Source organism: Myotis brandtii, unplaced genomic scaffold, assembly GCF_000412655.1.
Source record: "Myotis brandtii unplaced genomic scaffold, ASM41265v1 scaffold112, whole genome shotgun sequence".
NCBI classification, from domain to species: domain Eukaryota; kingdom Metazoa; phylum Chordata; class Mammalia; order Chiroptera; family Vespertilionidae; genus Myotis; species Myotis brandtii.
In genome coordinates this window covers 9,805,027-9,819,967 of record NW_005353838.1, presented here as the reverse complement: position 1 = coordinate 9,819,967, position 14,941 = coordinate 9,805,027, and the positions used below count along the sequence as shown (strand labels likewise).

The following is a 14,941-nucleotide window of genomic DNA, read 5'->3' as shown; positions in this document are numbered from 1 at the left end:
GGTGCGCTAATAACCAAACATACAATTGGGCAGAAGGATAATCCAATCCATTTCCTCACACAAGAGAGTAACCTCCATAACTCACTTTAAGCGCTGCCATTCATGAGTTATGGGTCATTCCCTTTCTAGTGAAAATAAATTCTCCCGCACCGTCAGCCAGGGCTGAGTATTTTTCTTAGGACATGTAAATTGTAAAACCGTATGAACATAGCCATGCCCGGCGTTTGGGGAAAAGGCTAAGCTCTTACTCATGGACATGGGCTTGTAAGGAAATGTATGCGGTTTGGGGACTGGGGCTGCCTAGTTACAATATAGCATTTTTGATTAAAGTGAATTTATTCTTGAGATTTTTATGGTGTTGGTAAACTGCTTAATCTGTCACTTGTGTTTTATGACGCCAGCCGAATCCTCCAGGTCAGGGAGACTCGCAGCAGAGCCAGGGTCGTTTATCACAGCCTCCATTTCCACGGTTTATGACTCAGTAGAGGCACTTTCTTGGGGCTGAGACCTGGCACCTGAGGGTGTCCAGCTGGGAGCTTTAAAAAGTTTTAATTTTTTTAAGAGTCTCATGTTTAATTTTGGCTGAAGGATGGCTAGTAAAAATTTGGGGAAGGTCCGAAGAGGTCTCATATGCTTGAACTTCATCAACCTGGCCTCCGGTGGCACTGGGAGGAGCTGCCTCTCTGCACCGTTAGTGCTGACCACGTGATCTGCTTCATTTTCTGTTCTCATCAACCACAGGTTAGACTATATATCCAATTCACTAGTAATTTATCATAAAATATAAACTATATTTCTAAACATGAACAGAATATGCCCTCTTTGTTCTCAAAAAATCATAAAGTACATATATTCTTAGTGTTTGAAAGTTAAGTCCTTAGAATCTAATATGCATTTTCTTTGGTATCTTTTTTAAATACAGTAGGTGTGCTACATACATAGAGCTGTGTTTATTGTATTATCTAAATTGAAGTGGAAGCCTGTTTTTTTTTACATCTTGTTAAGATATTTATCCTGAAATTTTCCTTATCCCATTTGTATATCTTTTTGCACATTTTATCAAAATATAAGAGGAGAGGTATATTAAATGATTTTTATTTAACCCCATCAGGACTTCTTGAGAATGAAATAAAGCATATTCCTAATGGCTGGAAAGGTTCTGGTCTTTGGGCCAGAAAATGAGATACCAGAGGTTTGCTTTGAAATAACTCCAGCAAACAAACAAACAAAACAATGCATGTGAAAATATAGATGAAACAAGACTGGCTAAACATGGCTTCCTGTTGAAGTTAGGTAATGAATGCATGGAGGTTCATTATCAGATTCTATTTTGTGTATGCTTTTGACTTTCCAAAATGAATAATTTTCTGAAAATTATTCTAACTAATAGGTTAAAAATTAAGTCATGGAAATGGTTAAAACATAACTAAATAAAATTGATTAAAATCAATTCAATTTTTTTATTCATGCATCATTTACTCAACACATATAATTATACCAGACACACCATTAAGTTTTGCGGACTTGCCATTCTGAGACTTACATGGGCAAGCATTTGCAATATGATTTGAGGTTGAGAGACAAGATCTATCCAAAGTATAACTTAGGTTTTATGATTTGGTAGTGAGTGCCTTGAGAAGGTTCTGGTTATAAAACAGTATTTAAGTGTAGACTGTAGGGTCCTTCCAACTCTGAGCTTAGTAAGGAAAGGATCATTGTAGACTTCCATCAATATTTAATAAAGACCAAATCAAGATTTGGCTACAGAAAGACAAGCAAATCTGACAAAACTATCCCGCTCCCGTGGATAATTAGACAAAGTACAACTGCTCTGTATTGTATCGCATCCTCTGGTGAAGGAGACGTGTAAACATGGTGCTGGATGGTGGTCCCCTAGTGGCTGGAAAGGTTCTGGTCTTTGGGCCAGAAAATGAGATGGCAGTACCTGTTTTTTTAGCTTAGCAGATCTACATATTGACAGATAAACATTACTGTAAACACCAAGGGGGCATGACCATTCAGCCTAGATGCTGCAGTCTGTGCAGAGGGTTTTATTCACAGGAGAGGATTGTGGTTGTGAGCACCTGCTCTTGTCTCCCTTGTGCTTTCATCATCTCTGGTTGGCAAAGATAGGATCCTTTTTTGAAAGGAAGATGGGCTATAGCATCAAGCAGCAGCAATTTATTTGTAAGCACTCTTGGTAAGCAACTGAAATCTGCTTCCACCTTAAACTTGATCAAGTCCTCTGCCTAAAATCACTGCTTTGGAGCATATTGAATAGACTGATACCCACCAGCCTGCCCTAGGATTTGCATGTTGAGAAGTGGCCATTCCATCCTGAAGCCAACAAAATAGTATCCTAAAAGGAAGCACGCTGGGCCAGCGGTAAATGTCCGTGGAGCCCAAACATGTGTCTTAACAATGTCCTCGCCACTCTGATCTACTCACAACTGGGGTAGTGATTGAAAGCAGACTTCTCATAGAACTATCACTGACAGACACCTCATGTGAAGGACAGTCTAGCAGAGCTGGGTCAGCCATCAACATTGCAATTTGGGGCATTTATTAGAAGACACCAGCACTTTATATGTGGCATTTACATGAAACCCTCAAAGAGCACTCTTTGGCTAAAGTAAATTTAATTTTAATAATATACCAAACAAAGGCCCTAGACCAGCCGTGGGCAAGCCATGCTCCCTCTGAAGGCTCTAGGCCAGCCGTGAATAAAACTAAAAAAAAAAAAAACCCGTACCCTTTTATGTAATGATGTTTATTTTGAATTTATATTAGTTCACACAAACACTCCATCCATGCTTTTGTTCCGGCCCTCCGGTCCAGTTTAAGAACCCATTGTGGCCCTCGAGTCAAAAAGTTTGCCCACCCTGCCCTAGACAGTGACCCTGCAATATTGCATGTTAGGACTTAAGGAATACCAGAAATTAAATGGAAATGCTGCCTTTCAGCCCTAAGCTCACACTTCCAAGTTGAAGTTGTCTATAGATTGGTTGAGACATGATGACAGATTAGGGACATGGTGCACAGATTCGTCTAGAGGAGGCCCTTCCTTGAGAAACCATGTTCTTCAAACCCCTAGGAGTTGTCTGAGCTGTGCTCTTTTCTCTTCTGCAGAAGAAAGAAAAGGCCGAAGGGAGAAGAAAGACTCTACAAACACCTATCATGTGCCTTAGCCGGTTTTGCTCAGGGGTTAGAGCCCGAGGACTGAAGGGCCATGGGTTTGATTCCAATCAAGGGAATGTACCTTGGTTGCAGGCTCGATCCCCAGCCCTGGTCAGGGTGAGTGCAGGAGGCAACCAATCGATGTGTCTCTCATATTTTTCTCTGGCCATAATATTCTTGTTCACTAGGGTAGTACAGGATCAGCTTTGAAATAGGGGCACTTTCTATCTGGTTCACATTTTATGTTGACCAAATGATAGGAAAATACTGGGTAGCCTAGGGGACCCTGTGAAACAGTCTTGCTGTTTGGGTCCTTTGGAGCTTCAGTGGTTATATGCTGTAGTGGCTGAGGGTAGGGTTATCCCAGCTCACATTTTAGCCAAACAGAGGACTGTTGGAGGCCTTCTCAGAGGGTGCTCACAGACTCCTCTGGAGAGGGTGATGTGGGGATTAGGTCAATGTGCCTTGAATGTCTCTACCTCGGTATATTGTATTCACTGCTTTCCATCTCTGATAATGGACCATGAAGGAATACAGGTGAGAAGACAGATTAAAATAAGTAATTATTAGACCAGGAGCAGAAAAAATATAATATTATTTGAAAATAAAAGACTAAAATAGAGTCGAGCATAAAATAAATGCATTCACACTTCCTGCTGCCCCACCTTCATAAATTTTATATCTTTTTAATTTTTTGTAATTTTTCAATTACTGTAGACATTCAATATTATATTAGTTTTAGGTGTACACCTAAACATTTAGACATTTATATAACTTACAGAGGGGTCCCCCAATAAGTCTAGTACCCATCTAGCACCGTACATATTTATTACAATATGATCGACTATATTCCCTCTGCTGTACTTTACATCCCCATGACTACTTTGTAACTTCCATTTTGTACTTCTTAATCTCTTCACCCTTTTCACCCAGCCCCCCAACCCTTCTCCCATCTGGAAACCATCAGTTTGTTCCATGTAACTATGAGTTTGTTTCTGTTTTATTTATTCATTTATTTTGTTGTATAGATTCCACTCTGTTCTCTTTTGAAAGTATACTGTCTCTAACAGGCAGTTTACTTTTCTCCTCAATGTAAGTGTAGGTCAGAAGGGATAAGACTAGAAAGAAGATGGATGAGGGCGGGGGAGGAGCAAATGGACACTTAGTGTCAGGTGGACACTTCTTAGGCCTGACGACTCTCAGAAACCATTTACCAGGCAGCTCTAAATCACAGCCAAGAGATAGGTGCTGCTTCAGTAACTCGGGTATCACGGGTGAGAGAGGCAAATATGTTTTGTGTAATTGGGTGTGTGCTGTTTTTCAGGGTTTCTTTATTCTGAGGATCATCCAGAGGTGGGTTCCATGGTCTTCGAACACTACAAAATCATAGAATACTTTCTAGGAAGCGGGTCCATGGCTCTCATCAAATTCTCAAAGTATCCATGATACAAATAGTTTAAGAACTTCATGCTGGATTTTCAGAAAGGGACAAGGATGGGAGGGAAGATGTTCTTCACAGAAAAACATTCGAGTAAAATATATTCCATCACATTATATAATGGGTGATAACCGATAGCTTAAAAATAATTTTGGATTTTGATATTGAGTCTATTTGATGACATTTAACTTTAACTTTTCCTACATTTCTAGTCAAATGACCTTAGTTTAACATTATCCCATCCCTATTCTGACTGTTTTAATGCATCAGCTAGTTCTAATCAATAGCATTTTCAAAGGTGAAATATTTCTAAATTTCTGTGCCATTTCATTGTTTACAGCACCAGTTTCTATGTAGCTTCTCACCCTTTGAGAAGTACCATGAATAATATTTCATACTTGGCAGACTCTCAGGTTTTACTTAGTATTAGCAAGATCCAAACCCAACTAAACTGACTTATAGTTTCAAGATGACAGATACAGATATTCATGTCCAATTTTCCTTTCAAAAATCACCCCCAAATAACAGGGAGAAGAAACAAACATAAATTCCACCTGTCATGGAACCTTAATAGATGAAGGTAGAAAATTGAGGGAGGGTGGTTCATAGCTTAGCAGAGAAAAGGAAAGTCCAACCCAAGTGCCTTCAAGGTGAGTGGGTAGCGGAAGGGTTACACACGAGAAACAGCCCCCAATGCTACCAGAGCTCAGGAACTGGAGGTATCGGATACCACAGAAATGGGATGTAAGGGCAATGAAAGCTCTGCATCCCCAAGTCCCCATCCCCTCTCCACGTAGTCAGAGGGCTCCTCTTCCCTCACCTATTCAGGAAACCAGAGTATTTGCTGGAGAAACTGAACCCCAAATGTGGGGACACCAGCAACAAAAAAGTTAGGGTGAGGTAACTGAAAATAAGAGAATTAAGTGAAAGTCTATATCTTCAAAGGTGAGAAGCTGTCTTCTCTTTTCTCAGAATGCCAAACCTGTGTTTATGCCATTTCCAAACAAGAGATTGAAAAGTCCAGAGGAAATGAACTTAGATATGGACACATGGGGATCTCAGCCAAAAGCCAGCTGTCATCTGCTCGCCACCTGATAGGGGCCCAGCAATCTGCAGACCTCCCTCCTCACACACTGGTGTGTGGTGAACTCTGCATGCTTTACTCGTGTGTGTGAACTACCAGGCACTTGAGGAAACCACTACACAGAGAAAAATAACTCAGAGGAAATAGGCAATCAGGGAGCAGAGAGAATTTCAGAGAAATAATTAATATCCTCAAAAAAATAAAATATGATAATGCATCCATGAGAGAAGAGTAGAATGCTATTAGAATAGGAACAGAGACCCAAAAATTCTTATAGATGAAAAATATTATTACTCATAGAAAGTAAGAGAGAAAAAGTCAATATGGGCAATGGGGAAAAAAAAAGACAAAACAAGGAAATCAATACAAGAAATCCAGTGTCCAACTAACTGGAGTTCCAGGCAAACAGGACAGAAAACAATAGTGAAGAGAAAATTATAAACAAGAATGTTGTACTGAAGAAATCACACCACACCTATGCACTACACAAGCAAGCTGCAGAGGATAATAAAGAATTCCAACAATACTCCAGCTGATCCTCAATCTGGTTGCCTAATCAAGACATGCACTGCCTTACTATCTGTATGAATTTAATCTGTCCGCCAAGCTAATATGAATGAAGGCACTTACAGAATAACATCTAAAATATCATCATGTAACCATTTCCGTACTTCTAAGTTGCTTCTTTTAATATTAAGGGGTGGGAGTGTTTTCTTTTGCAGGTTTTCATTTGAGTGGCTTCTGGTGGATATAACATTCAGTTCTAAATTCACAGCCCCCTCTCCCCTACCACTAGATGCTCGTCATTGAAATGTAGACTCACAGAACACATTTTGCTCTGGGCCTTTGTCAAACCGTCACTGTATCTGGATAGTGCAGCCTCTTCTCTAAAAGGGGAACACAATGGTCTGAGCTTAGTTCTGGCAGGCCAGCATGGGGCAACTTGACAGGGAGCTAATCCATCACTGTGGGATCAAGGCTGTGCAAGTGGCCACCCAACTCACTACCATCTAAGGGGGTGGCAGTTAATCATTTCCTTAACTGATGTGGGTATGAAAACAGAGCTGATTATTGCTGGGCAGACGAACCTTATCCATCCTCCCTGCCCTGGGCGGTGACTGTTGCCATTTTCTCTTTTTCCCAGACCGCCGGGTTTCAAGAGATTCTGACCGAGGTGGAAATTCTCGCGGTGATTGTGGGATGCCTGTGTCATGACCTCGACCACAGGGGAACCAACAATGCCTTCCAAGCTAAGTAAGTGTTCTAATTGTTGTTATTTTAATGCATTTGCCTTTCTGTTCAGAGCCAAAGGTGACCAGTGCTAAAGAGTAAAGCATTAATTTCTGGTATCCAAGGCCAAGGCCACGCAGACTTGGGCTCGTGTGCCAAGGGGCCCATCCATCTTTATAATTCCCTATTCTTCTTTTAATTGCAAATTTGCCCTCCATGTCATGCTTGTTGATTTGGTCTGTCTCCCTTGAGCTCAGTCAGATAACAAAGCACAGATTTTAAAGGGCCTATTTTTCCCCCCAGAATATTTGTTTTCATGGCATTTGTAAGCCTTTTAGACTTGCTTCTCTAAAATCTGATTTTGAGACTATTAAAAGAAAATTGGGCTTAAGAAATTTTAAATTTTATGAGGCAAAATATCTCTTCCTTCCCCAGTAGAACCTCTGCCAGGTGGGTTTTTTTTTATGTTGGATAGCATATAAACTGCAGGGAAGAAAAGCAAAGCCAGAGGAATAAGGCCTCTGCTCCCCCCACAGGAAGGTGGAAAACAAACAAAGAGATTGCATCAGTACTGGAGATGTGAAGGCACATAATGTGCACAGGACAGAATAATCTGTCCTTAAGCAACTTGGACTGGTCAAGATAGCCGTGGCTTTGTGGCTCACACAGTGGCCAAGGCCATAGAATATGGGCGCTGGAAATAAGACCCAAACCCAGATCTCCTGAGTCATATATTGAGGGTCCAGTTTTAATGTTCTTACTACCTGTCTGCAGACAAAATGATATGTGAGTTCAGAAGCTGGAGGAAAAAGTTTGGGAATGGAGATGTCAAGAAAGGCTTCACCAAAGTGGTATAATTAACTTTCAGGTGACCGATTTCAAAGTCCCCTCGCAGGTGTACCCTCATAATCTGAAACATCAACAGACCACATCCCTTTCTGTTCCCCAAAATGCTTACCTATTGATACCTTGGAGTCCTGGCCACTTACATTTGCTCCTGATCTAGCAAATGAATTTTGACTGTGTGCCCTTCTCTATCCATCCTGGGTCATATAGCCCATCACTTCAACCCTGCCTTCTCAATATCCTACAGTTTCTTGACACTCTTAACTTTCTGTGACATCCACTCTGCAACAACTCAGCCCCAGTTCAATCTAGCAATTCAATTTCATGTGACTCTGCCTACGCTTTTAAAGGCTTTAGTAGAAAATGTCATAGTTTGAGATACAGCAAATATACTCTCCCAACTGGTGGCATCACTAGATGCTCAGTATTCCCCAGATTCTGTGTCCTCCATTGCTCTTAGCAGTTCCAGAAGTTCTATATACTAAATACTCTCCCTTCCTAAACCGCCTCCTGTCGACCACCTCCCCCGCTCTCCTCAGCAGATCACCTTGCCTCCTCCTTCACCAAGAAAATTGAGGCCATCAATCGAGAACTCCCTCAATTTCCTCCCCTGCCATGTACAAACTTATCTGTCTGGCCCCATCCTTTCCTCCTGACCTCCTATCTCAGTGAAAATGCTGTCCTTCCTCTTGTCTGACGCTAATCCCTCCACCTCGGCTTTGGATCCCTTCCTTGCTCCCTCCTCTGAGACCTTGCTCCATTAATCTTCCTCTCTCTGCCCTGTATCTCCCTTCCCCTTCCTACTAGCTCTCAGCATCCTATTAATATGAACAATCCACCCCCCTTCTTGAAAAAGTCCACCTCAATCCATGCTTCTCCCTTTAGCTTCTGCTCTATTTCTCTTCCTTTCCAGTCAGTCTTCTTGGAGAGTTCATTGTCTTCACTTCCCCAATGCCTGCCCTCCCACAGGGCAACCAGTTTCACCTCACAAGGGGAACTGCCCCCAGTAATGCCATCAATGGCCCCTTTTTCCAGAGCTGCTGGACATTCTTATTGTCCTTCTTTCTTGACCCTTCTTGCCATGAGACCCATTTTCTGTTCCCTCCTTCCTAGAACTCTCTCTTCCCTTGCCTCCAAGACAAAGGATTTCACCTACCTTTCTAGCCTTTCTCCTCAGTGTGCTTCAAGGCCTGTTTCCTCCTGTCCCAGCCAGCACTCTTGATGTCCTCTCCTGTTTCTCTCCTGCTCTACATGATCCTTCATGCAGGCCTTCACCCATCTCTGATCAGTCCCAAACCCAGATCTTGGATCCATAATTCTCTTCTCTCCAGAGGATGCTGATTCCAACCACTTGAGGGGCACCTCCTATTGAAATCTCACAGTCACCTCAATCTCAGTCTTGCTGATTATACTGGTTTCTTTCTCTCTGTCTCAGTGAATAGCACCACGAGAAATCCACAAGCCATCCAGATTCCCTGCTTAGTATCCCTAAAGTCAACATCTTTGCGTTTTAAGTCACTACTGCTTCTCTGCCTCTCCTGAGTTGCTACAACCAGCCCAACTCTCTCCTCCAGGCTTCTTGCCTTGGCACTCCAGAATAATCTTTGTAATTCTCAAAGCCCAGCCCACTCTCCTGCTTAAAAGCCATTCAACAGCCTCCTTGGCTTCAGGATAGTGTTCAAATTCCTTAGTTGAGCCCTTTAAAGCCCTTTTCAATCAGGCTCCTGCCCATTTCTCTAGCCCAGCACTCACTCCTTCCACCCCACCTGCACCCACGCATCTATGCTCCAGACCCAAGGGGCTATTTGAAATGCTCAAAGGGGTCAAGCTAGTTCACTTCCCCCTGCTACCCAGTATTCCTGCCTGGAATGCCCGTCTTCTCCTTTCCCCTGCAAACACTACCCAGGGTTCTATCCCTGCTGCAACTTCCCCTTGTCAACTTTCTGTGCCCATATAATGCCCAAGTTGTGCTTTTTTTTAAAAGTGTGCCTCTCACTCTATTTTAATTGATGATTAACAGGCATGTCTCCCCTTCTCCTTGAATTCTCATGATGTAAAACAAATACCAGGAGCATAATAAACATATAATGAATGTTTGCTGCATGAATGAAGAATGAATGATGGATGCATGAATGGGTAAGATTTTAACTATCTTACTATAGCTTTCAATAAAGTTTTCTGACTTTTAAATAAGTATAACTTTTTAAAGATTATTATAAACACAGTTTTTATGGTCATAGGTTTGATGTTATCTTCACTTCCTCAATCCTTAGAGTCTACCGAAGTGTCAACTGGATATACTTTCATCGTATAGTACTTAAGTTTTTATGGTCATAGGTTTGATGTTATCTTCACTTCTTCAATCCCTAGAGTCTACTGAAGTGTCAATACTTTCATCATATAGTACTTACAATTCCTTATGTTTCAATTCCTGTATCTGCATTTCATTTTTTTTAGGATGTCTTTCTCTCTTAGGCAATGACATCATTGTATCTTCCTCTTGCATACCTTTTCTAGTCCCCTACCATTCTGCCACTTCTGCATAAAGAAAAGATATATGTGTTATAATTGTCTCTATAAAACAAGAGTGAGCACCCTGTGGGTTCTTTTAAGAGTCAAGTGTACAATATTTGTACCCAGATACCACTGGCCCTCTCCTCTCCTTGCGAGAGCCTGTCCATCACACTGAGAGGCAGACCTTCTTAATAGTTGACCTCTCAGCTCTTTGGGCCAAGCGTACACCCCTAATTAAAACCCACTTAATCATATTTTATCTCTTAGGAATTTGCCCAGTTACTGTTGACATCCAACCTGCAGACTTGGGAACTGAGGCTGCCATTTTGGGAGAGCTACAATGACCCCATGTCAAGCAGATAAGAGAAATGTGCAGAGAGAAGGAAAGAAACTAGATAGTCAGAGAGACACAGAAATAAGAAATTGTATAACTCTAGAGAAACAGAGAAAGAGCAGACGTGATTTCTGGCTTTACACATCTCCACTCCTATTTCCAGGAGACCCAGCCATACTCGTGATAATTAGGCTCCCTCAGAGTTCCTGGTATCATTTAATCAAACATTTTTTAGGGAAGCTGGTTCTGATTTAGTTCTGTTCTTTGCAACTAACAGTACCTGAAACAATGAAAAGAACTACAATTTACTTGTTGTTGACTCTCCCAAGTGCTCTCCCACATCCCCGTTAGGGTAGGTATTTTTGTCTCCACTTTATGGGAGGAACTGAGCCTCAGGAAAGTTAAATAACTTGGCCATATTCATGCAGTAGAGTGGTGTTTAGACCTGGGCTATCTGATTTCAAAAGCCATTCTTTAACCACCACATCATACTCCCTCATGACTCAGTGATATTTATTTGGGGACTTTGGGCTTCTAGCTTCTTGGCTAACTTGCCATATATACGTGAGCTTTGGAAAATTTAAATATAACTGACACCCAGAAAATTAAGACATGGAGCTATAAAAGTCATAGAACTGAACTAGACCTTGGTAGTCATATTTTTAAACACTTTCATTTATAAAAATGGAAATAGACATTCCCAGGTCTTAGGTTACTTGTGAAAGATTAAACAGTTTTCAAAAATATTAGATAGGTGTTAAGTTGCTCGTACTAGAACTCAATTTTATTTTTTAATTTATTTTTGCATCCTCATATCATATTATCAAATCTGCCTCTTCTGAGATGATCTGTTGTGTTTCCTCAAGATGATTAGGAGATGGGACATCCATCAGCCCTGCCCCTATCATATGGAGTCACTTTTGAACTCGGGACACCGAATGCCACCACCACCCAACCTCAGTCAAAATTTCCCTTGACAATGGATGCTGACAGAGACCTTTTACAACACAGTGAAGAAACTATCTTTTTATTGATTAGAATAAGATTTATTCACTATGTGTGTGCCATTGTTTAGAAAATCCCTAGGAAGAAATGTACATCCTCATTTCCTTCTTTGTTCCCCAATAATTGAGTGCTTTGTATGTATAAGGCACTGTGCTAGGCATTGTGAGAGAAATAAAGAAGTCTAACCAACAGTCCCTTCCCTTAAAGTATTAACAGTCAAATTTCAACCTTTCAAGTGATTTGGAAATATAATTTAAATGCACCGATTATTATGTAAAGCAAAGTATATGCTACCTTTTTTTCCATATATAAGGCTGTAAAAAAACAGGAGACATTTAGCAAGGGACACATTACTATATAAAATGCAAAATGCCTCTACAATAAAAAGTTGGTTATAGCAGAGTATAATTTATTCTCTTAGCCTTTCTGATGAGTGAACCTTTGCATTTTCATATTTTATTCTTAATTTTTAAGTATTAAAGTACGTGCCATGAATGATCAATAGGTAGAGAGGGCAACGATACCACAGTGCTTTGAAATTGCTCTGTTAACACCTCTCTCCTGTTTTCTCCAGGGACAGCGTTTCCCACTCATCCCCCTCTCTATTACAGCTGCCCCTGATGATTAAATATCAGTACCGAGCAGCTTTGTAGTATATTCTCCTAGGAGACTTCTGTTCATTTCTAGCATAATCTCTTATACTCATTTCTTGGGAATGAAAACCCATCTTGTCGCTTTCGGCCAGGTCCCAGAAGTGAAATACTGGGGCACATTAATCTGCCATGACAGCCTAATCCCATTCCTCACCACCTCCCAACAATTCTCACTTTCCTAATTACCTTTCATAGTTTTCCTTTTTTAAGTTTTCTATAAGCCATGGCTGCACACTTCCGTTAAGCCTCTTTTTCACAGCATATGCACATCTGGGGACGTTCTGAAGGTACACCTCCTTTCGCACGCCTGTTTTTGGTGCCTGTGCAAAGTGCTTGAATGCCTATGGGGACAGAATGCTTTACTTTGACTTTCCTTTTCAATAAGTTTCTCCTGTCCAAAATGGAAAAACTTTGGTGTGTTGGGGATGACCTAGTCAGTAATGAGCATCATGAATAAGTACTGGAATTTGGAGACTCTTCTCTTCATTTCTCCTTCTCTCCTTCTCTCTCCACACACCCTGCATAAATATATGCATAAATATATATAATATATTCACTATTAAGGCATGTGTGCCCCAAAGCTACTTGTATAATGGGTATACTTACCACAGACAATAAAAATGAGGTGTGGAGTTGAAGTCCATTTTTTCCATATGTGATTGATTTGGACTGTTTTGTTTTTTTCCAAAATTTTATATGAAAAAGTAGAAGTGTACCTTTACACAAAGTATATTACATGAAAGACATGGCCTCTTTTAAAAAATGATTTTATGACCAAGTACGATTGGTTAATGCTGCATATTATGTTCCCCTCCTGCAGAACCATAATGCGTGTTCTTACATTCTGGGAGATCCTACAATGAAGAAACAGTTTAACTTTTAGAACCAGCATTTTCCAAATGCATTAGACTATGGGCCCTTTTTTTTATTCCTGCCCATAATGCCATTTAACATTCCAAATAACTCATATTTTGTAGAATATTTTTAATAAAGTTTATCCTAAGAGATACATTTCATTTTTTGCCATTAATATCAAGTTTTATAACTGTGTACTTCACCCTCGCCATCCTACAAGGTTCACAGCACATGTGTTTGTAATCCGAAGATAACATTTTGCTTCCAGAAAGGTGAGGGTCGTTAGTGTAAGTCTGGTCAGAGAAAAATTTCTACACAATTCTAGGGGATTGTGAGCTCCCTGAGGGTAACAGCCATGTCTTGCTTACCTTTGTATTCCACATGCCTGCAGTCTGGCATCATAGCTATCATCAAAACTTGTTGATGAATGAATGATAAATGAATGAATGAATGAATGAATGAATGAATCAGTGTCTTCATAGCATTTTCATAGCATTAGTCTGGCTCTATTGCAAAATCTATACATTTTTTGTGATTAACTCAGTATTGTGTGAGGATGGGAGATGTAAAATGGAATTATAAAAGAGAACAAAGAGAGAATCTGAGGATGAAGATGCTCAAACCACTGAAGTCAAAGGCTGCACCTGCACAAATACCCTGAGAGTCCTTCTGATGAAATGCAGCGGTTCAGAAACCATGTGGATCTGGGGCAGAGGGAGAGGTGCAGCACGGGAGGCACCAGTGTATTTGTTATAAGCTGTTCCCTAGTTAAAGGAGGAAACATCCTACTCACACTGTAAAAAAGAAAATATAAAGTGATTTAGGATCATCTAGTTGCTTTAACTTTGTGGGTTCTGCTAAACCAAAGTGATGAAGGGAGAGACAATATATTGCATCTTGACCCCACTTTACATCAATGGCTGCTATCAGTAAAGGCACATCCAGGAATGGCTGAGCAGTAGAAACGAATCATAGGAATCTGAGTCTGCGGTTAGTAGTTATACTGATAGAATTCTGAATTAAATTTGGAAATATTCTTTCATTGATGACAACCAGCTTGACAAAAATTGAGAATCGAAAATCAGAAATGTGTAAGTTACAATCAGCTTTCTCATTATCTAAAGAGAAGAAGCTTAAAAACTTGGATGCTAATCCAGAACTTGTACTTACTAGCCCTGTGACCTTGGAAAAGTAGCATAACTTCTCTGAGCCTTGGTTTCCTCATCTGTAAAGTAAAAAGAAAATACTAGTTCACGGTTGTTTTCAGGACCAGATAAAATAATGTATTAAGTTGTTAATCTGTTGCCTAGTGCATGATAGGTACTTACTCATGATAGCTATTATTGTTAATAGCATTATTGTAAAATATGTTAACACACTTATCACGATCATTCTTCCAATTTTAACTGTAACTTCAGACATACCACTGCAAGCTTATTAACAAGCAGCTAATATTTTTAAGCACCTGTTCCATGCCAAGCATATGCATATCACATATAAATATGAAGTATTCTAGAATTTCAAAGGTCAATGCAAATATAGCCAAGGCACAATACATTGTGCTTTTTGAAAAATGTATTTTCATAAAAATGAAATCTATGTTAAGAAATATCTAACATTAATTATTAGTCGTTAATGATTATTAAGATTAGCCTAACATGTTCACTTATTAAATAACTAGAAGCTCTGTGCATGAAAATTCGTGCACTCGAGGTGGGGGTCCCTCAGCCCAGCCTGTGCCCTCTCGCAGTCTGGGAGCCCTTGGGGAATGTTTGACTGACAGCTTAGGCCCACTCCCTGCGGCC

The 14,941-nt window shown here is 40.4% G+C and overlaps 1 protein-coding gene across 1 annotated transcript in view; it reads left to right on the top strand.

Annotated features, from left to right (window-relative positions):
- PDE11A (phosphodiesterase 11A) overlaps window positions 1-14,941 on the top strand; it is a 282,794-nt gene that overhangs the window by 208,134 nt on the left and 59,719 nt on the right. The window contains exon 13 of the mRNA XM_005857619.2: window positions 6,844-6,953. Within this exon, the coding sequence (XP_005857681.1) occupies window positions 6,844-6,953 (110 nt within the window). The remainder of the gene's footprint in view (window positions 1-6,843; window positions 6,954-14,941) is intronic.